General features: G+C 35.2%; 1 protein-coding gene across 1 annotated transcript in view; it reads right to left on the bottom strand.

Annotated features, from left to right (window-relative positions):
* Positions 1-25,784, bottom strand: part of BMT2 (base methyltransferase of 25S rRNA 2 homolog) — a 103,334-nt gene extending 77,550 nt beyond the window's left edge. The window contains 2 exon segments of the mRNA XM_047763392.1: positions 9,547-9,688; positions 25,540-25,784. Of these exon segments, the coding sequence (XP_047619348.1) occupies positions 9,547-9,688; positions 25,540-25,699 (302 nt within the window). The 5' untranslated portion in view covers positions 25,700-25,784.
* Positions 25,785-26,011: the final 227 nt, after the last annotated feature.

The raw sequence follows: 26,011 nt of genomic DNA, 5'->3' as shown, positions 1-26,011 counted from the left end.
CTCCAAGTGACAGGTATATCCCCTTCTCTTAGGAAGTGTAATCAGTAAATTCTTCCAATGGCAATGACCTCTCCAGCCATCACTCAGTCACCTCTATAAATAAAACCCCAAAATACAAATTAGACAACACCAAAACTATTTAAACAGTTCCAGACCATATAAACAGAGGAAAAATTTCTAAAGTTATTTTGAGAGCAAATAATAATGGAAATTAGGTCTGAAAATATCTACAAAAAATACAGACCATTATCAATAACTTATAAATATCAATGTAAAAATATGAAATATAATTTTAGCAAAAAGAATCAAATACAACCAAGGAGTATGTTATTTTAGGACTACAAGGATGATTCAATACAAAAAAGTCCATTCATTCATTCACTATATTCATAAATCTAAGGAGAAAACATACTCATTTCCATAGATGCTGAAAGGACATTCAACAAAATCCAACACATAGTTCTAATAAAATCAATCGATCAATCAGAGCTTGGTAAATAATCCCTAACAGTAAAATTATATTTATATATGAGCCAAAAAGCCCACAACTTATTAATGGGGACATGCCACACACATCAGTAAATAAGACACAGCTAATGCAAAAGATAAAACTAGTTAGGCAAATGAATTAGGAAGAAATAAAACTCCATGTATACACATATGATAATATACCTAGACAATCCAAAAAAAAACAATCATAAATACAAACAGTAAGAGAACTCAGTAAGATGTAAAACATACAAAAATCAAAAGCCTCCACATATATCCAAACAGTAACCTGTTAGAATATACAACAGAAGGGAAGATTACATTTAAAACAGCAACAAAATCAAATACCTAAGAATAAACATAAGAACTATGCATAATCACTTAGAGAAAACCTTTTTAAAACACCAGTGAAAGACTCAAAAAGAAACTTGAACAAATGGAAGGATATATGACTTTTTCATACAATTATTCAATATTATAAAGATGCCACTTTTTCCAATTAGTAAAAAATTTAATCCTAATAAAAGTTAAAACTTTAAAAAATTTAGTTACATTAGGTGATTCTAAAGTACATATGGGAGAAAAACCCAAAAGCAAGAACAACCAAAAAAATCCTAAGAAAGTAATGGTGGGAGGGGAGAGGGAGAAGATGTTATAGAATAGCATGGATTATAAGTTACAGACAATATTGATAACAGAAAGTGCTAAAAAGAATCAACTATGTGGGGAAAACCGGTGTATAAGTATCAAGCCAAATCACTGCAGAAAAGGCAAACATTTTCATAAATTATGTTGGAAAAACTGAAAAATCTTTTTGGGGGGGAAGAGTTCAAGCTATACTTCACAACAAACACTACACTGAATTTCAAAAAGGTCAGAGATCATGAGTGAATTTCTAATAGGAATTCTTACAGTCTGGGAATCAGAAAAGCTTTTCAAAGACAACTGAAATCTGGAAGCAATAAAAGAAGAGACAGATATATCTGATTATATATAATCAGATATATCTTCATATAAATCTTGTGAATGGCAAAAGATACAAACTCAAAGAAAAAGGGCACGTATCTCTAAATCATACACAGAACTCTTGAAAAAAAAAAAAAATCAAGAAAGACGGAACCAAAAACCCTTATTGAAAACAGTGTCAAAAACATAAACACATAATTCAAAAAAAAAAGGCAAATAATTCCTCAAAATATGAAACTTAACCTCATTCATAAGAGAAATATAAATTAAAATCACAGATATCAATTCCCACCTACCAGACTGGCAGACAGGTGGGCAACCTACTCTGTTGGCGAGATTGTGGAGAAACAGGTATTCTCACTTTTGCTGATAGAATTGGAAATTATTATAACTTCTACGGAGCATGATTTGGCAATACCCAACAAAATGACATATGCATTTACTCTTTTACCCGGCAATTCCATGTCTACAAATCTACAAAGATACAATGCCAAAAATATAAAATGAGATGTACAGTTATTCACCACAGCACTATTTGTAACAGAAAAAGCTTATAATTTAACAAAATGAGGAAGCGATCTAAAAACTCATGATAGTTAATTTATATGTCCACTCGACTAGGCTATGGGGCGCCCATAAATCTGGTCAAATATTTTGGGTGTTTCTGTGAAGATGTTTCTGAATGAGGTTAACATTTAAATGGGTAGATTGAGTAAAGCAGATTGTCCTTGGAAAAAAAAATTATTCCCTTGACTGAGCAGTTTAATCAGTTTTCTTTTCTTTTCTTTGTCTTTTTGTTGTTGTTGTTGTTGCTATTTCTTGGGCCGCTCCCGCGGCATATGGAGGTTCCCAGGCTAGGGGTCGAATTGGAGCTGCAGCCACCGGCCTACGCCAGAGCCACAGCAACGCAGGATCCGAGCCGCGTCTGCAACCCACACCACAGCTCACCGCAACGCCGGATCGTTAAGCCACTGAGCAAGGGCAGGGACCGAACCCTCAACCTCATGGTTCCTAGTCGGATTCGTTAACCACTGCGCCACGACGGGAACTCCAGTTTTCTTTTTTTTATACAAAATTTTTTATATTCTTTTCCATTATGGTTTATCATAGGATACTGAATATTGTTCCCTGTGCTATACAGTATGACCCTGTTGTTTATTTATTCTATATATAATAGCTTATATCTGCTAACCCCAACCTACATTTTCCTGCATCCTCCAACCCTCTCCCCTTTGGAAATCACAAGTTTGTTTTCTATGTCCATGAATTTGTTTCAGTTTTGTAGATAGGGCCATTTGTGTCATATTTTAGATTGCACATATAAGTGATATCATACGGTATTTGTCTTACTCTTCCTAACTTACTTTACTTAGTTATGAAAACCTCTAGTTGCTGCTAATGGCATTATTCCATTCTTTTTTATGGCTGAGTAGTACTCCATTATACACATGTACCACATCTTTTTTATCCATTCATCTGTCAATGGGCATTTAGATTGTTTTCGTGTCTTGGCTATTTTGAATAATACTGCTATGAACATAGGGGTGCATGTATTTTCATTTTGAATTACATTTTTGTCTGGATAGATGCCCAGGAGTAGGATTGTTGGATCATATGATAATTCTGTTTTTAATTTTCTGAGGAACTTCCCTACTGTTTTCCGTAGTGGCTGTACCAATGTACATTCCCACTGACAGTGTAGAAGGGTTCCCTTTTCTCCATGCCCTCTCTGGCATTTGTTATTTGTAGACTTATTAATGATGGCCATTCTGACCAGTGTGAAGCGGTACCTACCCAATTGTAGTTTTGATTTGCATTTCTCTAATAATTAGCAATGTTGAGCATCTTTTCATGTGCCCACTGGCCATTGGTATATCTTCTTTGGAGAAATGTCTATTTAGGTATTCTGTCCAGACTGTTCTTAATGAAGTAAGGCCATATCCAATTACTTGAAAGTCTGCATGAAATGAAAAAGTTGACCCTCCCCAGAGTATGAGAGATTCTTCCTGGTGACTGCCTTTTAAAGTGCAACACTGAATTTTTTCCTGCCTTCAGACTCAAACTGAAATAGCAGCTGTTCCAGAGTTCTGAGCCTGCTGGCCTTAATACTAGAAGGATACCATTTGTGGTTCTCCAAACTGTCAATTCATCCTGTACATCTTGGGATTTGTCAGCTTTCACAAACAAATGAGCTCATTCTCTGGAGAACCCTCACAAATACAATACCAAATAGAATGATCTCTATGACATATTATTAAGTAAAAAAAGAAAAGTACAAAAGAGAGTGTATGATATGCACCACTTGAAAAGATTAAGAAAGGGTAGGTATGTATGTGAATTTGTTTATTTCTGCTAAAAAGAGGAGAAGTGAGAAAGAAATGAAGAAAATGGAAGGGATTCTTTCCTAAATATACAATTTTATAAAGTTTTGAGTTTTGAACTATGTAAATGCTTTATATTCCCCCAAATTTAAATAAAACAAGAAAAGAAACTTATAAAGTGAAGCGAAGTAAAACCAACTGTATAGCAAATTGGTACACACAAACTGTACACAAAGGAACTGTTTCAAGTCATTTTTAAACACAGTATTCTGACCTTCAGTAAGATATGTTCTGAAGACAAAACAACAAACTGGAAAGAAATCTTAAATTTCACTCAATCAGTTTACTGTTAGAAGTAAAATCAGTTCAAAATCCCTGTAATTTTGAAACCATCTCATGTGAACTACAAAACAAAACAAATGTGTTAATGTTCTTCAGGACTAAGTCCTTTAGTGTAACAGAAAAGACACAAACATAAAACAAAGAATTTAGGCAAAAAAGATCCTAATGAATAGAAAATATCAATTATGAATTTAAGACTACATATACATATTTTTTCTCACTCTGTTCACTGAAAATTCTAGAAGAAAGGATACCCCGGAAGCATATGTAGTACCCAGATCTTAATTTCTAATCGCTATTTCTCACTACAAGAAATCAAAGTGCCTTTATTCTAGGTCTTGACAGAGAAAATAAAGGCTTATCTCGTAACAAATAGCAAGAAAGTGTTTGAATGAGATGTCAGAACACAGAAGCCTGTTTTGAAGAGATTCCCATTAGCTAAACATGGAATAATTTGAATATATACACACAAATCGAAGACTAATGGAAAAAGTAAATAAATCCCATCAAAAAAAAAATCACTTGTCACAACTTAAATTGACTATTACACCAGTTTCTTACTCAGAAAACAGTTAATTAAACAGAATTATGTACATATGTATAGTTTTGCCTAGCCTTTCTGGAAAACATGTAATCATTCCCTGTTCATAAAGAAAATTTTTATTTACAGAATGACTGCTAATAAATGCAAGGAATGATACAATTTAAAAAATCATTTTGCAGCCACAAATGAAGTAATTAACTTAATAAATAGGGAAACCTGTTAGTTGAAGGATTACTGGGAGACAGAATCGATCCACAAGTCAAAAATGTCACCCCAGGAGGTCCCCTCGTGGCGCAGCGGAAACGAATCTGACTAGGAACCATGAGGTTGAGGGTTCAATCTCTGGCCTCGCTCAGTGGGTTAAGGATCGGGTGTTGCCGTGAGCTGTGGTGAAGGTTCCAGATGTGGCTCAGATCTGGCATTGCTGTGGCTGTGGCGTAGGCCAGCAGCTGTAGCTCCGATTAGACCCTGATTAGACCCCTAGCCTGGGAACCTCTATATGCCACAGGTGTGGCCCTAAAAAGACAAAAAAAAAAAGTCGATCCAGACACTACTTGCTAATTGCAAAGGGAAAACATAAGTTTACAATGGAAGGATCCAGTAGCTACCACCTTAACCAAATGGCAAAATTTAGTATCTGTAATAGTGGAATAACTTGACAGTAAGGACTTGCTAACATGATGCAATATGACATATGCAATTTCACCTAATAAATATTTTGGCAAAAATATGGGTCCTAAATCAATGCTTTTGACTCAACTTCCAGTTCATAAGAAGCAAAGGAGATTGAGGAAGTAAATGGCACCAGACAAAAACAATCAAATAAATCCAAATAAAAACCCAAGCTAGCTTTGGATTAGGATACAGATAATCACAACACACCCCTAGTTGTGCTATGACTAGAAAAAAATTAATCTATACAATCTAAAAAATAAATTGTTAAAAAGAACTCGAGAGAACTGAGGATGCAAAGAGGTCTAATGGAACTAAATTCTAGACAGAGACAAGCCCTTCTGAGGTGAAAACAGATCACAGGCACTTTGTGTATATGCTGAAAAGGTGCATGAATAGCGGTAGAGGAATAAGCCTTCCATAGTAGGAGGAATGTCATTACATTAAAGGGAAACTAGCAGAGCTTTCAATGGCTGCTTAGAAGGATGTAATAGACTGGAAACGTTAAGAATTCACAATTGTTCTCCCCATTCCCCTTCTTTGTCCTATACATCTTTTTTAAGTAAGAAAAAGGTAGGGGATAAAGGGAGCACTGGATGCTTGAGTGGGACTAAAAAAACAAAGAAAATTCTCCGCACTCTTCCATGGGCTTAGGCCCCAAAGTCCTGCTAAAGGGTGGTACCTACAATAAACACAGAACAAGAGTCACCCTAAAAGCACCTCAAGCCAGAGGTGAACTGAAACTATCTAAAGAGGTTATCCACTTGGAACTAGTTTAACGCCTCATGAGGTCAAAGTGTTCAGTGTCTCATCTCAGCTACCTATCATAAAAAAAAGTATGCCCTCTCTAGGGAAAAAATATTTACCCCAGTCTCTTCTAAACATAATGCCAGTATATATATTTTTTAAAATTACCAAATACACAAGGAAGCAGGAAAAAATGATCTATAACTAAGAGAAAAAACAGCCCAAAGGAACAGATCTACATATTAACTTTATGTTGAAATAAGCAGATAACTTAAAATAACTATTACAAATTTTTTAATGGAGAAAAATATTAACAAAACAGATGAACTTCAATACAAAAATGAAATTTTTAAAGAGCCAAATTATTATAGAAAAATCAAGAAAATGATATTCTGAAAATATCTCTCTTGGTAATTAGAGTAAAAAGTCAACAAGAAAAATCAGTAGGGAAATATAGAATACTTGAACAATACTATTAACCTTGAACCAACAATCCAAACTACAAAATGTTGAATATTTTACAAATCAACTGACGTTTCTCTAAAACCTCAATGTTAGGGAAAACAAAATAAGAACCTAAAGAAATGTAATCACCAATGCATGTGCCTTGTTTTAGAAAAAAAAAAAAATCATATGTTTTGCAGACAATATCAAAAATCAGAATTTATGAACTAGATATTTTAAGAAATTAGGAAATTACTGTTAATGGTCTTGATGATAGTACTGTGGTTATATAGAAGACTATCCATATTCTTAGGAGATGCAAGGAGATGAACTGTCATGTTATCTGCAATTTACTTTCAAATGGTTCAGGAAAGAGTATTTTTATATGTTCATCTGTGCGCAGAATTAGAAAAGGCATATTCTTTTACTAAACATACAACTAAAACTTCATATTGCATTTTGTTTCTAATTTAAATATTTCATATTACACATAAATTTTTATTAATTTTTTGAGGAAATAAAAAAATAATTATTCTGTATAATTCTTCAAGCTAAAGAGTCAACAAAATCTTAGCAGGGTAATGTCAGTAAGACTTATTTTATATACCAAATTCCTATAAAATTTTAAGTGTTAACTACTGGAAGCAAACTTTTGTCAAACCTTTAAGACCATTTTAGCTTTCAGAGTGACACTGCTCTCTTAGAACTGCCAACAGAGAAAGGAATTACATATAACCCAAGTGTGAATTACAGATGACTCGTTTCAAAATTTAATATTGTTTTGAAGCCTTTTTTCCCCAATCTAGTTTTAAATTTAAAGTAAAGACATTATAAAACTTCTCTTGGGATTACTTCCCACAGGAAAATCTTTTTACCATACTTTGCCACTGTTCTTTCTCAACATTTTGACCTAAATTCTTATTATTGTTCTTTTTCAGCAGTTTGACCTAAAAATGACCTCTTTCAGAACACATTTAGATATAATAACTATTGATAAAAACACATATCTGAGGAAAGACAAAGAAGAGTGAAGTGTGAGGCAGATTCATTATTCAGGTGGAAGGTATAGGAAATGCTCCTAAGAGACCACCACATAACAAAGTGATATTTGAAATAAAGTCTGAAGCCTGTCTAATGTATGGAGTACTAATTTAAAAGCAGTGCTGCTAAAAGCAAAGAATGATGGTCTTAAATAGTGATGGTACTGATTTCCTGATTGGATTACATTATTACTTTGTGTCACAAGGGAAATATTTAGCTCAGTAGCATGCCTCATTTTGTGTTTTTTAGCTTGAAGGAGAAAAAGTACACTCTGTAGAATAATCAAATTTATAACCATTTTCTCTCTAGAACAAGCAAAAAAAACCGCTTTAATTCCACGCATCTCATTTTTTATTACTCCAGCTCTTTTCTTCAGTTCCCCAACTCCTCAATTCTTTGACTCCACACTGATGATACCAATCTTTTCACTGCTCCTTACCTACCTCACATTTTCAGCTCACTTCTCCCATGTCATCAAAATCACCACAATGTACACATCGGCATCCCTCTGCTCCTCTCTTCAGTCACCATAGCCTTTGACCATTAATCCTACCACACTATCCTGTCTATTTGCTTTCTCCTTCTCCAAGAAAACTGTTTCACTATAACCTCATGCCTTGATTACTGTAGTAGCTTCCTAACTGGTTTCCTTATTTAGACCTTTGCCCTTTCTATAGTCTATCTTTACAGCAATTAATTCTTTAAAATTACTGACACATTTTAAAATTAATGACTTCTCATCTAATGCAGAATAAAGGCCAATGTCTTCACAGTGATCCACAAGAGCCGACAAACTCTGTTATCTTATTTTCTACCACTCTCCTCCTATCACTCTGCTCTAGCCAAACTGGTCTCCTTGCTCCTTCTGAAACATGTCAGCAACCTCCCGCCTCAAGACCTCTGGACTTGTTAAGGCACGCTCTCTCGCTCTCTCACTTCCTTCGTGTCTTTTACACATCACTTCAGTGAGAGCTTCTTTGTCTACCCTATTTTAAATGGTTTATTTTTCCTTGCTTTATTTTTCTCATTGCACTTATCATTAGCTGAACTAACATATATTTAATTTATGTGTTTTTCTTGCTTCTAACTCCCACTGGCATGTAAGTTCCATGAGAGCAAGGGTTTTATCTGTTTGGTTGCTTGCTGTACTCACAGTGACTATGATATGGCTGGTACACAGTGGACAATTATTTAAAATTATTAAATGAATAAGTTAAAAACATATTTTTCGCTGGATTATTTGTTAAACGAATGAAATATGCATTATTACATAATTTTTAAATGAGATTAAAACAGAAACTTAGAATAAAAAATAATCTTAATGAAATATAAACCTAAAGTTGCCATAAACTTATTGTCCAAGCAGAAAAATGTTTTGTTTTCTGAGAATTCATTTTTTAAATTCAGTCAATATACACATCCATTCTTATAATTCTACCACTTGAGAGAAATGATCAGCATACTCCATTTTCTGATTTTTTTTTTTTTTAACATTAGAAGCTTTGCTACAGGAAAAAAAACAATATCTAAAGTCGACATAAGTGCTAGAATACCCTCAATCACATATGAAAATTTAGGATTTGAAAACTTTTAAGATATTTTCGGTTTTAAAGAATGGAAAAGTATTTATTTTTACTTGAACTCAAATATCTGAAAAAATTTCTATAACTTATTAATGATTAGCCAAGTGCTAAATCTCATATTTTAAATATACCATTGCATAATCACATTAAATGTATTTAAAGTTATACTTTTAAAGAGTTGAAAAAGAATTTAAATTATATCAAAGAAAAATGTTTTGATTAAAAAAAGATAAATGAAACAAACCTAGAGAAAGTGAGGCAGTGGGGAGAGTTGTTTAAAAGACATCACTTGTTTTAAAACATTTCTATTTTGCTACAAGGAATCATATACAGCTTTACTTAGACTTAAGAGTTTAATACATTAGAAACCAAAATATTAGTTCATAAAAATACTCACCTACAACACCATTCAATACGACCTTCACCCTCACAAGTTTTTGCCCAATGATTATCTGCCAAATTTTTCATTGCAACAGCATATTCACAGAGTGTTTCCTCATCCTCACAATGTTCTCTCCAGATCTTATCAAAATCTCCCACTAAAAATAAGGAAAAAAAATTAAGTTAACTTTACTTAAAAATAGAGTCAGGCTCTTAAAAGTGTCATCATAATCTAAAATTATTTAAGATGAATAAGAAAAATTATGAAGTAAAAGTTCATGAAGTTTATAATTTTTGAAGATCCTTTATGCAAATAGATTTCATCATTTTTTAACCACAATGATTCAACAACTAAATAAACTTTATGATATTAAACAAATAGATCTGAGAAACTGAATAAAACTAGTAAATATAAGTAGACATACATGAGTTATCAGTTTATAAACCAAAAACATTCTGGTAGGGGGGCAAACATGGCTGGGCATACAAACACTGACTGTTCTGCTACCAATGGGCAACATGACTCTGCAGTAACAGAAAAACCACTTAAACCTGCTTTTGCTTGTTATTTTCTTGGACCTCTACATATTTATCAGTCTCCTATATTACAAGGAGTTGATAAGTGAGATGGCAACATAAATTATCAAGCAAGTTAAATATCTGTATTGTTACACTTGAACCTGTTATAGCCACAATACACTTAAAAACAATTATAAATCCTAGGGCAAAAATGTTGTTAGAGAAATTACTTCGGAAACCTCTCCAAATTTTTTAGTCTTTTCAAAATGAATAAAAATTATAAGCTAACTACATAATCGGGTCACAGCATTACTTCCAGCTACTACCTTTTTTCTTTTTTATTTAAATCAGTTATCACATTTAATACGAAATCTAAAAAAACAATGTGAATTCTGATTTAAAAAAAAAAAAGGCATGAGAATGCCATGGCCAAATAAATAACACTAACATAATTTCATGGGTAAAAAAGTAAACAGAAATTATCAAAGCAGCCTCATTCAATAATCTTAGAAGATTTAGGTTCCCTTGCCACATGCTCAAATGTAGGCAATTGTTTAGTCACAGAACAAACTTAAAAATATAAACAGAACAACCAAATTTTCAGATAGTAATTATAATCAAATACTTTTCCCAGGTGAGACAATTAGATTCTAGTATTTAAGAGTTGGAGTTTTTAAAATAGAAAATGAATTATAATAGTTCAAATTTAACAACACTTATCTACTCAAAATCTGAAAAGTTTTACTGGTTATTTTTAACACTCAGTCCAGCAGGTACTGAGTTGGAAACAAAACTATTAGCCTTCTAGTTAACCAATATAAGAAAGAGCAGTAAGAGTACAAATATGTGTCAGTCTCAGTCTTGGTCTGAATACCGATTTTAAACCCAGAAAGGATGAAAAGTTTTCTCTTTTTATGTAGTTATATTCTTACACAACAGTATTTTCATTTATCACTACTACTTGTGTAGTGACAGGGCTCTCAATTTGTTATAGAGCATAATGGAAGCAACTGTCCACTAAAAACAAGCAAACAGATTTTTCTAAATTCTCAAAGAAAAACTTAGTAACATCTTTAGTAGTTATTTATCAAGTCTCTAAATAGAACTAGAGGAAGTAAAGTCTTTTTAAAAAAGTATTTTGAGTAACAATACTTTAATAAACCTATAATGGCCCCCAAACTATTTCTGACTTTACTCATCAGACCTTGATACCATATGGTTCATTAAGGTACAGTATCCTTTTAAAGGTAATTTACCATTTTTTTTTGTGTGTGATTTACCATTTTTTGAGATGGAGAACACCAACTCTAAAAGATCCTTTGTGTGAACATTAAGTTTCACTGCCCTATGTAATATACATTATTATAAATACATAAATTTATAAGATTTTCTGGTAATAGAACTCATTCAAACAAAAGTTCTATGATCAAATACATTTGGAAAAGCTATGTTTAATATATCTAAACACATTTCCTTTCTTAAGATTTCTTAGTTTAGAGCCTATAGAAGGTACAATGTAAGACAAGGATGTAGGTTCAAGTAGTTTATTTAGGAGAGAACTGGAGGAAACAGGAGTAAGGAAATGGGAAAGAACAAGTTAAGGAAGGGTGCATCATTGAGGCTGCTGCTGTGGGCAACAGAGAAGCATAGAGAATGCCTCTGAAGTTGTGCACCAAAAGAATGGGGGCCTGGAACACTTAATCTAACAGTTACTATCCCTCATTAACTCGAGGGTTGTTTTTTATAGCCTGTACTTTTAGGCACTGAAAAGGCGGATACCTTCAGTGGCCTCCAGCAGTGGAGAAAGGTGGAAAGTAGAAGAGAAAGTGGCATACATTTAAAATGGAAATCTGTCAGGGTTAGGTGCTTCTGAGCTCACAGTCTGTCCCCCACACCTGAGGACCAACAGTGTGTTATATGAAACACCAAAGGCATCTACTATAAATCCTCAGAGTCCTTACTAGCCATTGTATATTGAAAAACTTGATTTATTCTAGAGTTATTCTACTGGCTTGATTTGCAAAGACAAATACATACATATCTATGGAAACCCATTGTCTTTCTGCTTGAGAGGACGTCTAGCTTGTCACACTCAAAATTCTCTCTAAATACTTTGAATTTAAGAAGTTTTCTTCTTTTTGCTTTTTTTTAATCTTAGGAAGTTTGAAGGCTTACTATCTGCTCTACTGGGAGTTTAAAGATAGATTCAAATTTTGGAAGCTATTCAACTCAAACTGATTGTAAGCTTCAATTTAATGTTTTCATTAATATTTAAGAGTCTCCAGACTCCCTCCAAATTGCTGATACTGAAATTAATATGATTAATGAAGTCAGTACACTTAATATATTATTGAGACTAATGCAATTGTATGTACTTTTCATTCTTTCAACAGATTTGCTGAAAAAATACTGTATGTCAAACACTACAAGAGAATAATAAATTTAATGGCATCAAAGGAAAGACATATAATAAAATGTAGTAGCTGATCTCATAGAGATATGAACCTGATATATTCCCTATGGACCATGTAAGCCATTCTAGACCCCAAACTTTTATTATTATTTATTTACTTATTTTTTTTTAGGGCCACACCTGCGGCATATGGAAGTTCCCAGACTAGGGGCTGAATTGGAGCTACAGCTGCTGGCCAATGCCACAGCCACAGCAATACCAGATCCAAGCCAAGTCTTCGACCTACACACCACAGCTTGCAGCAACACCAGATCCTTAACTCAATGAGTGGGGCCAGGAATGGAACCCGCATCCTCATGGATACTAGATGGGTTCCTTTCTGCTGAGCCGAAATGGGAACTCCTGGACCCCAAACTTTTAAATCACTATTTACTCAACAAAAAAGTATCAACCCCCAACTACTTAGGTGTATGCTACAATACATGTCTGGTGGTTACAAAGCTGAACAAAAAACAGTTCACCTTCAGGTATAAGAAAATTCCACTCTCTAGAATATAAGTTTTTTCCAGAATACAACTTCAATCTTTTTCTTGAAAGCGTACTTTTAAAATAAATAAATTTTATTAGAGTGAGAAAATTCAGCTTTTTTCACAATAGCCCATTATTTTGTTTTTACTATACGCAAAATAATATTATTTACCCTTGAAACAGCGTATTTTCAAAATAATTGATGATGTAGATTCTAAAAGCCAAAAAAAGTTATGGTTGACCACTGCACAGTGTATATATTCAAAACCCTCTTGCTAAATTGGTCAAATGGAAAATACAAAAAATACAAGATTGGTATGTGTGCATAGTGTTTTGTATGCTTGCATTCATAGTCATGAGCAGTATATCTAGTAAGCCAATATAATGTTTTTACCAAAGGAAAAACATATAGAAATTTGGCTAATATTGGCAGGACAAATGAATGCTTTCATTTTTTTTTTCCAGAATGAGATTTCAGCTGTACTGCTGCAAAAAAAGTTTGTTACTATGAATGATTAGTTTGAAGTTAAAAACCACAGTTTTCAATTACAGCTTGAGTCTATGTACTTTGTGAGATTTTTCATGAGTAAGAACGTAGTTGCCTAAGGCTATGTGGAAACCATGTAATCACTCCATTAAGATGTAGAACTCTGAATGAATTTACTGACATTTATATCATTCTATAATGTATTAAACTGAAAAAAATTATTAAAGATTTAAGATATGTTTTAAAATATTTTAAACATTTTAAAAAGGTCTAAATTATGCTAAAACTCATCTGGGGATTTTTGTTATCATTTAGATATTAGGTCAACCAATATTTAAAAGACTGTCATATTTAAAAGGATAATACTTTTTCATTATCAAAAGGCAAATTAAGAACTAAGAGGAGTTCCCGTCATGGCACAATGGAAATGAATCTGACTAGGAACCATGAGGTTGCAGGTTTGATCCCTGGCCTTGCTCAGTAGGTTAAGAATCTGGCGTTGCCGTGAGCTGTGGTTTGGTTGAAGACCTGGCACAGATCTGTTGCTGTGGCTCTGGTGAGGCTGGCAGCTATAGCTCCAGTTAGACCCCTAGCCTGGGAACCTCCATATGCCGCAGGTACAGCCCTAGAAAAGGCAAAAAAAAATTAAAAAAATTAAAAAATAAAAAAAATAACTAAGAACTTCATGAGGTATGTATCAAAGATCTACTTAGAGAATAAGAAGTATTCATGTTTAATCATTCAGAGCTCTCATAAATTAATGATCAGTCTTATAATTTTTATATATTGACATTTGTGATGACTCAAAATCACTGTGATTAATAATCTGCTTTCTTATTAATTTCTTACAGGCATCCTATAAAAATATGAATGTGTCAAAGTTAAAAGAGAAAGAGAGCAAGGAGGGAGGAGGAGAGAAGGAAAGAAAAGGGAAAGAAGGGAGAGGAGAAGAAAATCTCCAATATATACATATATTTCGCTTTGCCCAAATACTGAAAAATTTGTTCAATTCAGAAGTTATACTTAGAAGTCACAACCAGGTTCAGTACTGAAATCAATGAACCAAATTATTCTGAATCTTAGGCCTACTATCAGGAGAATACCATAATTACTGACTGAATTCACTTTCACAAACATATGCCACAAATAAAGGATAAATATAATCTATTTCCTATGAAAAGACAATAACTAAGAAAAAAAAAGCATTCATTAATTGATTATAAAGATAGAGTTTCATGGAATCCAAGAAGAAAAAAAGGAGTTCCTGCTGTGATGCAACAGGATCAGGCAGCGTCTGCAATGCCAGGTCCCAGGTTTGATCCCTGGCACAGGGTTAAAGGATCCAACATTGCCACAGCTCTGGCACAGGTTGCAACAGTGGCTTGGATCTGATCCCTGGCTGGAGAACTCCATATACCATGGGGAGGCCAAAAAAGAAAATAAGAGTAATAATAATAATAACCACCAAGCTCAGACACAGAGAACAGACTGGTAGTTGCCAAAGGCAGGGAGTAGGGGAGTGGGCAAATAGGTGAGAAGGGTCAAAAGGCATAACCTTAAAGTTATAAAATAAATATGTCATATGAATGTTAAAAAGACAGAGTTCCATTTTTAATAATTTTTGTGACTATTTTAAAATATTACTTTTATTGTAACTGTCTTTGTAAGAACCAAGTACAATAAGTTAAAGAGTTACTTAATTTTGCTCTTACTCAGTAACCTCAAAACAGCTATATTATAGGTCCAAACTCAAGTAAGCCAGTGGAACCCCTAACCTGTTCTTTAGAATTGATACTCTTCTTCTTTTGAATTAACCTCTCTCATGCCATCTGGTATAGCAGATTTCTTTCCTTCAAAATATAACTGAATTCCCATAATCTTTGAGGGGGTTTATCTGGCTCCTATTTGATCATCTTAGAACTGCCCCATACATGCATCTGCCATCCTCATGGTACTTTGTCACTTGTTTATATACAGAATTGTTTACTAAAACTAGGTGTGATTTTCCCTTTACAAAGTATAAATTGAAAACCAAAGACTACTTTTGACTTATATAAACTACAGATGCTAACCATGGTGCCCCATTAATGGAGAAGTAAATACTTAAATTTTCACCATGGTCAAAAATTACAAATTAAATTAGTTGTTAGAATAAAATTCAGACAGTTGATAACCATCAACAGATTACAATGAGGAATAAGCAGAATTTGAATACTTCAAAATAATGTTCTCAAAATATGAGAGGTTATAAGAGGTTTAGAAAAGCTATAGGTTCAAAGTCAACTTTCTAGAGACCTCTCTCCACTGTTTTAAACTAATTTATAATTTCTTTTCACTTCTCATTATTATTAAAAAAAAAACTTGCATGTGAAATATAGTCACATCCATTAAGTTCTTTGATAATAGTACATGGGTCTTTTTGGAAAAATCTGTAAGACTATGTAGAAACTACTGGTTACGCACTCAATAAAGAATTACTTATATATGAAAAAATTAATAAAAGATGCCAAAGTTCATGCATTTTTACATGCCAGGGCCATTGGATGTTGAGAACTACACTAGAAATAATCTTTTGGAGTTCCTGTTGTGGCTCAGTGGTAACGAATCTGACTAGTATCCATGAGGATGCAGGTTCGATCTCTGTTCTCACTCAGTGGGTTAGTAAGGATCTAGCGCTGCCAGAAGCTATGGTATAGGTCGAAGATGCAAGTCGGATCTCGCGTTGCTGTGGCTGTGGCATAGGCCAGCAGATGTAGCTCAATTTGACCTTTTGTCTAGGAACTTCCATATGCCACGGGTGCAGTCCTAAAAAAAAAAAAAAAGTAGAATAAAAAGCACAGGAGATAACAAATTTATGAAGCCTAAATCTGAGACCAATTTAAGATAAGAATAGTATATCATTATTCTCACTAGTTTAGCCTTGTGAGTCAGGATACCAAAAATTAACACTGTAGTACAGTGGTCCTAAAATGACATACAATGCAAAGAAGGTATCACATGATTCTGTGTATATAAAATTGAACAAATTTATAGCACAAGAGATCAGTGGGGTCAAGAGTAGAAAGAGAGCGGGTTAAGGAACCGGTGTTGTCACTGCAGTGGCTTGGGTCAGGATCACTGCTGTGGCACAGGTTTGATCCATGGCCTGGGAACTTACTCACGCTATGGGTGTGGCAAAAAAAAAAAAAAAAAAAGGGGGGAGAGTAGAAAAAGGGAATGACTGCAAAGAGCACAAGAAATTTGGGGGAACAAGAGATATATTCTATGACTTAATTGTGGTAAAGTTTTCATACAATATATATACATCTGTCAAACCTACTGAGTTATACACTTTAACTGGGTGTAGCTTATTATACATAAATTGCACCTCAATAAATCTCATTTAAAATATGATACACTATGAACAAAGCAAAAGTTACAAAATAAAATTGTACTTCATTAACTTTGAAGATCATCAAATACTCTAAAAAAAACCCAATAACTTTAAGTATCACAAACAAGTCTTAAACATTTAGAAATTCAGAAAAATTTGATTTTTACTTAGGTATATTACCAAATATGGGCTATAAGAGGCATTATCTGTAGATGACCAAATTACCAAATTCAAGTTCAAAGAGCATTTAAAGGTCATTTCCTCTAACTATGAGGTAAGCAGAGAAACTCATGACCAAGTAGAAACAAGTTTAGTAGCCTTTCCAGGACATTAAAACAAAGTGATCAGGACCAGACTGTTGCACAACATAGTTAAACCACACACAGACCAGCCTTCTTAGCATTCTTGAGCATTAGATACAGCGACACACCTAAAGGTGGGACAAAAACATTCAAGGCATTTGGTGTTGAAGTAGCTGATAATCAAACAAAGGAACCACCTGAAAACCTGCATCTTATACCTCTCTTTTTCTGCGACTAGCCATTTCTCTGATAAGGGAAAAACTCAATATTCTAATCTACTAGAAAAGTTGGACCTTTCACATAAAAGTCAGAAATATAAGAAGCAAAGGGGGGGAAACAAAGCTATGGCCAACCTAATACTGAAGAGAGACACTATAGCACAGTCTAGGTAGAAAATCCAGGAACCATTCAATCTTCAATATCCTTAAATGCATTTAGGCATTAGCTACAGATACACCTATTATTTTTAAAATTATGTATTTAACACATGTAATGCATCTTATGTGTCAGATACTGTTTTAAGTACTTTACAATATTAACTCATTTAATTCTAATATCGACCTGCTGAGGCAGATATTTTACTTTACAAATAAGGAAATTGAGGTATAGAGAGATTAAGCACCTTCTCAAGGGTACACATCAAACCTGGCGGTCAAGTGCCAAAATCCATGTCCATAACCACTGTACCACCTTGCCTTTAGTTATGAGTTTTTAATTTATGAACTTTTATGGATATGGACAAAGCTTTGCACTAAAGCAAAGTACACTGACTCTACTAGCCTCAAACAAATGGTCTTTTGTCAGTCAAATGCAGTTATTTAGTCTCTGCAACTGCATTATCTGTTAGATTTGTGGCAGTGATTTCAACTCCGACTGCACACTGGAATCACCTAGAAGTTTCATTTAATTGGTCTGAAGTGGAAACTGGTCATTTATTTCACTGTTTTCTAAATGAATCCACTGTGCAGGCCTATGGCAAGGTTGTAAACTCAAATTCCTGGTGAAATAATACACAGAGCAATTACAACTTAAGGCAAGCTGAAAAGTCAAATTTAATTAAAAAAACAAAACAATATATGGATAAAATTTCCCATTTATAAACATTATTTGGCCCATGTTGCAACTTCTGCACTTGGAACACTCTCTTATTATAAACATACTTATGATAAAAAGTTAATCTAAAATGTAAAACTCTTTGAATACACCCTGTTTAAGAGATGGAAAGAATCAAGAAAAGTTAGAATCCTGTGAAACAAGTTTATTGGTATGTGTACAATCACAGGGATCACTTGTTTAGTGTAAACAAAGGACTTCTGGAGAACCAACTGGGATGTAATTTCTATATAAGTGGGAAGAGGAATTTCTATATAAGTAGAGGAATTTCTGCATAAATGAGAGTAAGGGATACTCAGATATCCCTCTAAAGGTATGGGGATTCTAAAATAACACTTGCAATAAGCATCAATATATCTACACTTAAAGCATAATAAACTAGTATGGTCTAGATGAACATTTCTCAGATGTCTGGATTTATAACCAGTATAAATTTCACCACCAAAATTTAAAAAATTGATATTAGGGCTGCTAAGTTTTTGTGTGAGAAGTTAGAGTACATAAGTAAATATACATAAATACATACACAAAATTATTACCTTCTAATACCAACACACACAGACACACATTACATCATTATAATATCCTTATTAGTTCTCATTTTTTGAGAACAAAAATATTTTTTTTAATCTTAGACTGGACACTGCTATCTGGGAACCAATGGCTACAGAAGGGGGAGTAGCAGATAAGAGGAGAAACAGAATTCATAGTAAACAGTAAAATAAGGCAAGTTGATTCAAAAAACATTTATCAAATGTTAGAACAAGGTACTTTACTGTGTTTATATTCCCCAATATTTACAGGTTTTTTTTAATAGAAAACTAGAATTATGTAATAATGATAATTTGGACCATTACCAAAAGGTTAAATTAATCTAGTACACTCATTTAGAAGCTATGACCATAAATTCATTACAAAAAAAGTGTATCCAAACTCTACTCAATATTCTATAATAACCTATATGGGGAAAGAATCTGAAAAAGAATGGCTATGTGTATAACTGAATCATTGTTGTACACCTGAAACTAACACAACATTGTAAATCAACTATATTCCTAAAATGTTTTCTTTAAATCTGTATCTGAAAGTTCAAATTTTTATGATACAAAAAGGCTAGACTCAAACTATCTGGAAATATCTGTATAAGCTTCTTTCTGCTGTGTGTGTGTTGTGCCTTAAATCTACAAGGCAAGGTGCTAGGTAATTGGGATACAAATATAAAAGGCAGAGTTTAGTGTGAAAGACAGACAAGGGACTTAGTTTAGTGTGAAAGACAGACAAGTGAACTGCTAAGTGATAACTACAATAAGAGCAAGAAAAGTGTGCTATGGGAGCAGAAGGTAGAGTGGGGAGCACTTACTTATGTAAAACTGGACACTACTGGTATCTTCCAAGGATCTGTCCTCAGTTACATATTAACATCACTCTATTGGGCAGTTCATCTGACCTCATTTTCAACTTCAAGAGAGAGCTTCCAATCCTTCACTTCCAAGGGATACATTTCAAACTAAATCATTATGGCTATCTCTATTACAAGGCAACCTGCCTGTCTACTCTTTCCTCCCTGCCCCCATCCCAAAAACACACATTTCCAAAATGGATGGATGCAAATGGCTCCTTATATTTTCCCAGGCAAGAAATCTTGGCATTATCTTTGACTCTTCCCCTTTACTTTCACTAAACTGCTCACTCCAATCTTTAAAAAATATTTAACCTATGTTTCTCTATTTTCATGATCACTACTGTTATTTATGCTATTATTATCCTTTTTTTCTTTTTTTTTTTTTTCTTTTTATGGCTGCACCTGTGGCATATGTTAAGTTCCGGGGCTGGGGGTCCAATTGGAGCCACAGCTGGGGCCTATGCCATAACTTGCAGCAACAATGGATCCTTAACCCACTGAGCAAGGCCAGGGTTCAAACCCACATCCTCACAGAGACAACATCAGGTCCTTAGCTGTCTGAGCCACGATGGGTACTCTTTATTATTAACCTTTAAAAAGTAGATTAGTGTCAGTCTCCTAGCTGATCTACTTTCTTCTGGATTCCTTCTTACTCTAATCTATAGTACTTTAGCTATGCGTTCCTCAACCCCTTTGTCCACTGCATAATCTATGGCGATTCAAATAACATAGATGTCTGTGTTCCACAAAGTTCAATAGATGATACTGATGTGGAATCAAGGCTAATATCCACTGCATTTGTCATTATTTTTTTTCTCAAAAAACAATCAAAGGATCTATACCAATACTTTTGATTTTTATTGTATCTTTTGAAGTGTAAAAAACTCCTAAAAAGATACCTTACTACAAAGATGACTAAAAATAATAAAATTAAATAGTTAACACACTATGTGCTCATCAGTGAGTTGACTATTTACCAGTCAATGTTCCTCTTATCTTTTAATAAATATTACTGATTATCAAACTCTTTTTATTTTTCCCCCTGCTAGAGTAGCAATTCAAACTCCCCTGGGGCAAAGTTAACAAGCCCTTCTGTGGACAGTTTTTACCTAACTTACTTTGTTGATTGAGCAAAGATTCTATCACAAAAAGCAGCACTTTCTGATATCAGAACCAGAAAAGAACATGTAAAGACAACAGAGTAAAAATTCCCTTGAAAAAAAAGTAAACAAAGAATCCATTAAAAATATCTTAGGGTCATGGAGTTGGAATTTTAAAGTAATATTGAAAGCCATCAAAGGGAAAAAAAATTAGGAAATTTCAATTAAAAACAGTCTGCTGTCCTAATTTTAAAAACAATTTCCAAACTTTGCGTCAGAAAAAACTCTCACATTACATTTATTCTTTCATTTTTAGACCTTTTGATTTTAGTTTAAAATTATTCTAATTCAAAGGGTTTTTTTCCCTTCCCCTCTACAATTCTATTTTAGATATACTAAAGAACAATCAATCACAAATGTATTTTTCAGCTTATCCTAAACTGCTATTCTAGCTCACCCTCCATCTCAAACAAGGAGAATATTTTGAATAATCAATAAGAATTAAACATCTAAACGAGGCTATTTTAGCAGTTGACTCTTAAAATGCTGCTCACAGCTGTTAACCTTTGTGACACAATTTTTCAAGATTTAGTCTACAGAACCCACATATCTTGTGTTCTTCTTTTCTGTTTCAATATTAGTAATCTCTAGTTATTTATTCTAAAACTCTTATAATATTATCATCACTACTATTAACAATGATTTTTAATATAGAAATGTGTAATAAAGATCAGCTATTAACCCATAATCTTTAGGATATCACTGTTAACAGGTTAAGAGGAATTTTTTTTTTCTGATTGATAGATAACCTGCATGGGTTTATATGACAAACTGTTTTAACATATAAAATAAGTAAATTCAGAGACTGAATTAAACTGATGAAAATTGCTAAAGTAAAGACATTCACAAGACAGGTTAAAAAATCAAAACTAAATGGAATATATAAAGATCATATTTTTATTCCTAACACCTGTAGCCTTTAATTTTTCCTGCAGTTTTTACATGAATACTTTCAGTTTGAAAAGAGATGACAAGCATAATAATAATAATTATAGGAATGGGATTATGTGACTAGGATTATGGGAAAAAAAATCATACAAAGACAACTGAAAATACACTTGGCTCTTCTTCGGTTTTCAATTAGATATGTACTTATCAGGCAGATTTGATTAAACAATGAACTCCCTGTTTGGAAAGCAAAACTAGCTGTTTCTTATTAAAAAACTGTCTACAGCTCTATGGTATATTTTAAATATTGTTGGCTTACATGGGAGGCCATATTTTGAAAATTCTGTATAGCAAAGACAGAAAACACCTACAACTGAAAGCATATTTCCATCTATATAAACTCAACCTAAAAGACTGTCCTTTAATCTATTAATGGCTGACACCAGAAACACCCCTTCTCATCACCACTGCTAAACATTTCCAGACCATTTCCTTTTGCTAACTACTTCAGTTATCAGCACTGCCTGGAACACTAACCTTTATCTCCAATTCTCACTTTACTCTTATACAAATAGGCAAAGGATCTCTAAGTGGTGACATAGGACAGGCAGTAAAATGGAGTAGAGAGGGGAAAAGCAGCAAAAGAAAAGAGTGTATTATACCTACCCACTAGTCTTTACGATCCTGTCCACTACCCCCTACTCCAAGCCTGCTCATTGCCACAAGCATCGGGTGGACAAATGGATTGGGAAAGGTAGAGAGAAACCATTTTCTACTATGGCAGAAAATTCTTATTTTCGTTCTTTGTCCTGCTTCATTTTCAATTCCACTACCAGAAATAAGAGGAAACTACATTATTCAACCCTACACTCATCATCCAGTTCTCACTCCCGTCCTCACTACCCAGTGAATTTTTTGCCTCCTTCTTCATTCTACCCTCAACTTATTTCCTTCTCTGCCATCACTCCCCAGGAAGCCCACACTTCACATAGCCCTAACTCAGCTAATCATACCTATCCCATGGAATGCCCCATTCCCATCAATTTACATCCTTTTACTGAACACAAATTCTAGGGCTACTTTCTGCTTTCCATTTTCTCTCCCATTCCAACAACATTTGGAGTCACCATAAAGCTTCGAATTGGGAAGAAAAAATATTATTCCCATAAAATGTGTTTGGTGCTAATGATGAACTATTCAACTACCAGCAAGTTATTTTACTAGTTTTGGGATTCAGCTCACTCATAGGTAAAAAGGAAGGAACTAGTTTGGATCACCACGCCAAAACAGGGCTGACAAAATTTCTAAGCACTATTGATAGGGATTCTGAAACTTTATACCTGAGGTGGAATGCAGGAATTTTCTGAACGGTACCCATATGAGTCTACTGTTCATCCATGTTTGGGAATCACTGATAAATGCTAAATTTCCTTCCAGTTTAACATTTCAAGAATCTAAGCTGGAATTTTCACTGCATTTTCTGATAGGATTATTGTTATAAAAGCATTATAGAATCCATGGTTATTGGTATTACAGCTCAGGTATGTTACTGACTTTTGTAACCTGACCTACTGCCTAAGCACCATTTATATTATTAACTTATGACCAGAGCTGACTGGCAAATGAACTTGTAAAATATGTATCACACACTGGGAACCATCAGTATTATAACAATACTAAGACTTCAAAGGAAAGCACTAAAAATCATTTCTATGATATTATTATGTGCATAATCAGACTTTTTCACAGTTGGCTTTTTCATGGATTTTTGTCAAACCACAACTAATATCTGACCTACATGTCAAAAATAAAGATAGAAGGGGCATGCTCTTTAGGACCTTTTACCTTGCTATTTCACTAATGGGGCTCTATATCACTGGAGTAAAGCCTAGAGAAGCCTGGATCACTGGTGGAATTCAGGGCATTAAAAATGCCTATAGAGCAGCTTCATTCATACGTTTAAACTGCCAGGACTTTACCCCCCCAGAAGCACACGAGATGTGTACGATATACATGTACCCATCCTAGCTCTGGTAACTTCCAACTACTAAATTCCATTACAAGTAAGTGTTCCCTCAGTTAATATTCAGGCTTAAAGACATGTTTCAACATGTGGGAACAAAGCAAGTATAAACAGCACTCAAATGTACGATGAAACATTAGTAGTGTTATTAGGTAGAACCTATTCATTTATGAATAAATTAATAATGAATAATAATGGAATTATAACAAAAAGATAAAAAATGGAATTGAATTATATGCTACTGTCTTTCTTTAAAAAGACATGCTTAAATTTGTACAAACTAGCATGCTAAATTAAAGGAAAGCATGTCCATTTATTTCCTCATTTCTCCAAACAACATAGGAACCTACAGTGAATGCCATTATGTAAGTGCATTCTCTGAATATGAAGAATGATGCAATGGTTTCCATGGTAACTACTCATTTTATTGAATAAATTGTGGGGTTTAAAGCATTCTTTTAAAAACAAATCTCAACATCTCAGTGTGCCCGGTAAGTCTCCTTCTATTGATACCTATTAAATAATAACTATAGGCTACCTTTGAGGGTGATTAAAAAATCGAGGCTTGAGTTGCCAAGGGAAAAAAAACCTTGAATTTAAAGTTTGAAAAATGAATCACATAACTACATTCAATAGAACAAAAGACACTTAGCTTTAATCTTCTAGACTAAATGCAAAGTGTTTGTAATTCAAATGTAACCTGATCTTACCTGCCCGTTCCTTCACTCATAATTTTGCTTCTAATCCTAACTTAACTAAGTATAAGGCTCCCACTTTTCAGTTTGCTATTATTGCAATTAAACTAAAGCCAGAGCAAAAAAGAAAGTTTTTCCTCATTTTGATCCTTAGAAGAAATATCTACTGAGCACATAAAAAATTTGAGAATTTTCACTGTCGATTTCCTATTAAAAAAAGCTCTGTAAAAAAAGCCTACATTTTAAAATACTAAGGATACCTGTAGATCCCCACTATAAACACTCCTCAGGCCAACAAAAAGCTACTACAGCTTCTTCTTTTGCTCAAGATCTTCCATAAGAGAGGTCCCCAGCAATGGCAACCGGGATCTGTCCCCTTAGGAGAGGTAGTAGTTACACAGACCATTCGAAAATAAACAGTATTTCGAGCACCTGACCCAGATCCCTTCCTCTCCCACCTGAATAAGATCCAGAATTTGAAGAATGGGGGAGGGGGGCAAGGATGGAGCCCCTCCCCCTTTTAACAAGGTGAAGTCCAGTCAGCTAAAAGGCCTGCTGACTTGGCAGCCCTGGAAGCCAAAGCGAGGAAGCTCTTGCCCGGGCTAAACCCGCTGGAATGAGGTACTAGGTAGGGGGTCTGACGGGGCAGCAAATCAAACAGGCAGGTCAAACGCGAGGCAGTGCTTCTTTCAGTCCGTCTTTCTCGAATGGATTCTACCTGCCTTCGTGTTTCAGCTTCAGGTCTCTTGCAACAAGAGACCTCCACCTCCTGGGTGAGGGTCTAAGTGTTGTGTGTGTGGTGACAACAATCTCAGCACCCCAGCTGGGGACAGGGATGGGAGGAGGTGGGGACTCGGCTCCTCCAAAGGCCTGGAACGCTCCTGAAGGGCCCTCGAAGAAAAGGGGGCGGGAGGAGCGCGCCTGACGCCTACAGAGGACTCGACCAAGAAGGGGGCGTCCAGGCCTGGGTGAGCGGCCCTGGCAGGGGCTGACGTGCAGCTCCTTCAGGTTGTAATGGTGGCCTCTGGGGGCGGGGGAGGGGAGAGGTTGACAAGGGGCTGGGGGCGACGAGGCCGCCGCTTCCCCCCGCTCAGCTCGCTGTTTACCTTCCCGGTACTTCTTGCGGAGCCGCCGGTGGACGCTCTTCACCACCCCGGAGAGCTTCTCCTGCTCCAGCTTCCGCTCTTGCTCCCGGGGCGGCGGGGTGCTTAGGGGCCCGGCCCCGTGCCCGCGAGCAGCGCTTCGGCCGCCGGCCCCCGGCTCCATATCGCTGCCGCCGCCGCCCCTCGGGCCCCCGCGGACGCCCGCCTGACGGAGGAGGTGGGGAAGGAGGAGGCAGCAGCGGAGGCAGCAGCGGGAGGAGGCAGCGGAGGCGGAGCGACGGCCTTGGAGGTGGCCCCTTGCTCAAACGCCCAAGCTGATTGGCGAACTCTGGAGGGCTGGGCGGAAACGGAAAAGGCCAAGGGCCAATGGACGGAGAGCGCCAGGGGCGCACCCGCTTGTTTGGGAAGGCGAGCAGCTGGAGGAGGCGGGGCTTGCAGGCTACGTTGTCGAGGCGGTGGCACTAGGCCAGACGCT

The sequence above is a fragment of the Phacochoerus africanus genome, chromosome 16 (assembly GCF_016906955.1).
Source record: "Phacochoerus africanus isolate WHEZ1 chromosome 16, ROS_Pafr_v1, whole genome shotgun sequence".
Lineage (NCBI taxonomy): Eukaryota > Metazoa > Chordata > Mammalia > Artiodactyla > Suidae > Phacochoerus > Phacochoerus africanus.
Note: the sequence above shows the minus strand (reverse complement) of the source record. Positions and strands in the feature narration are given on the sequence as shown.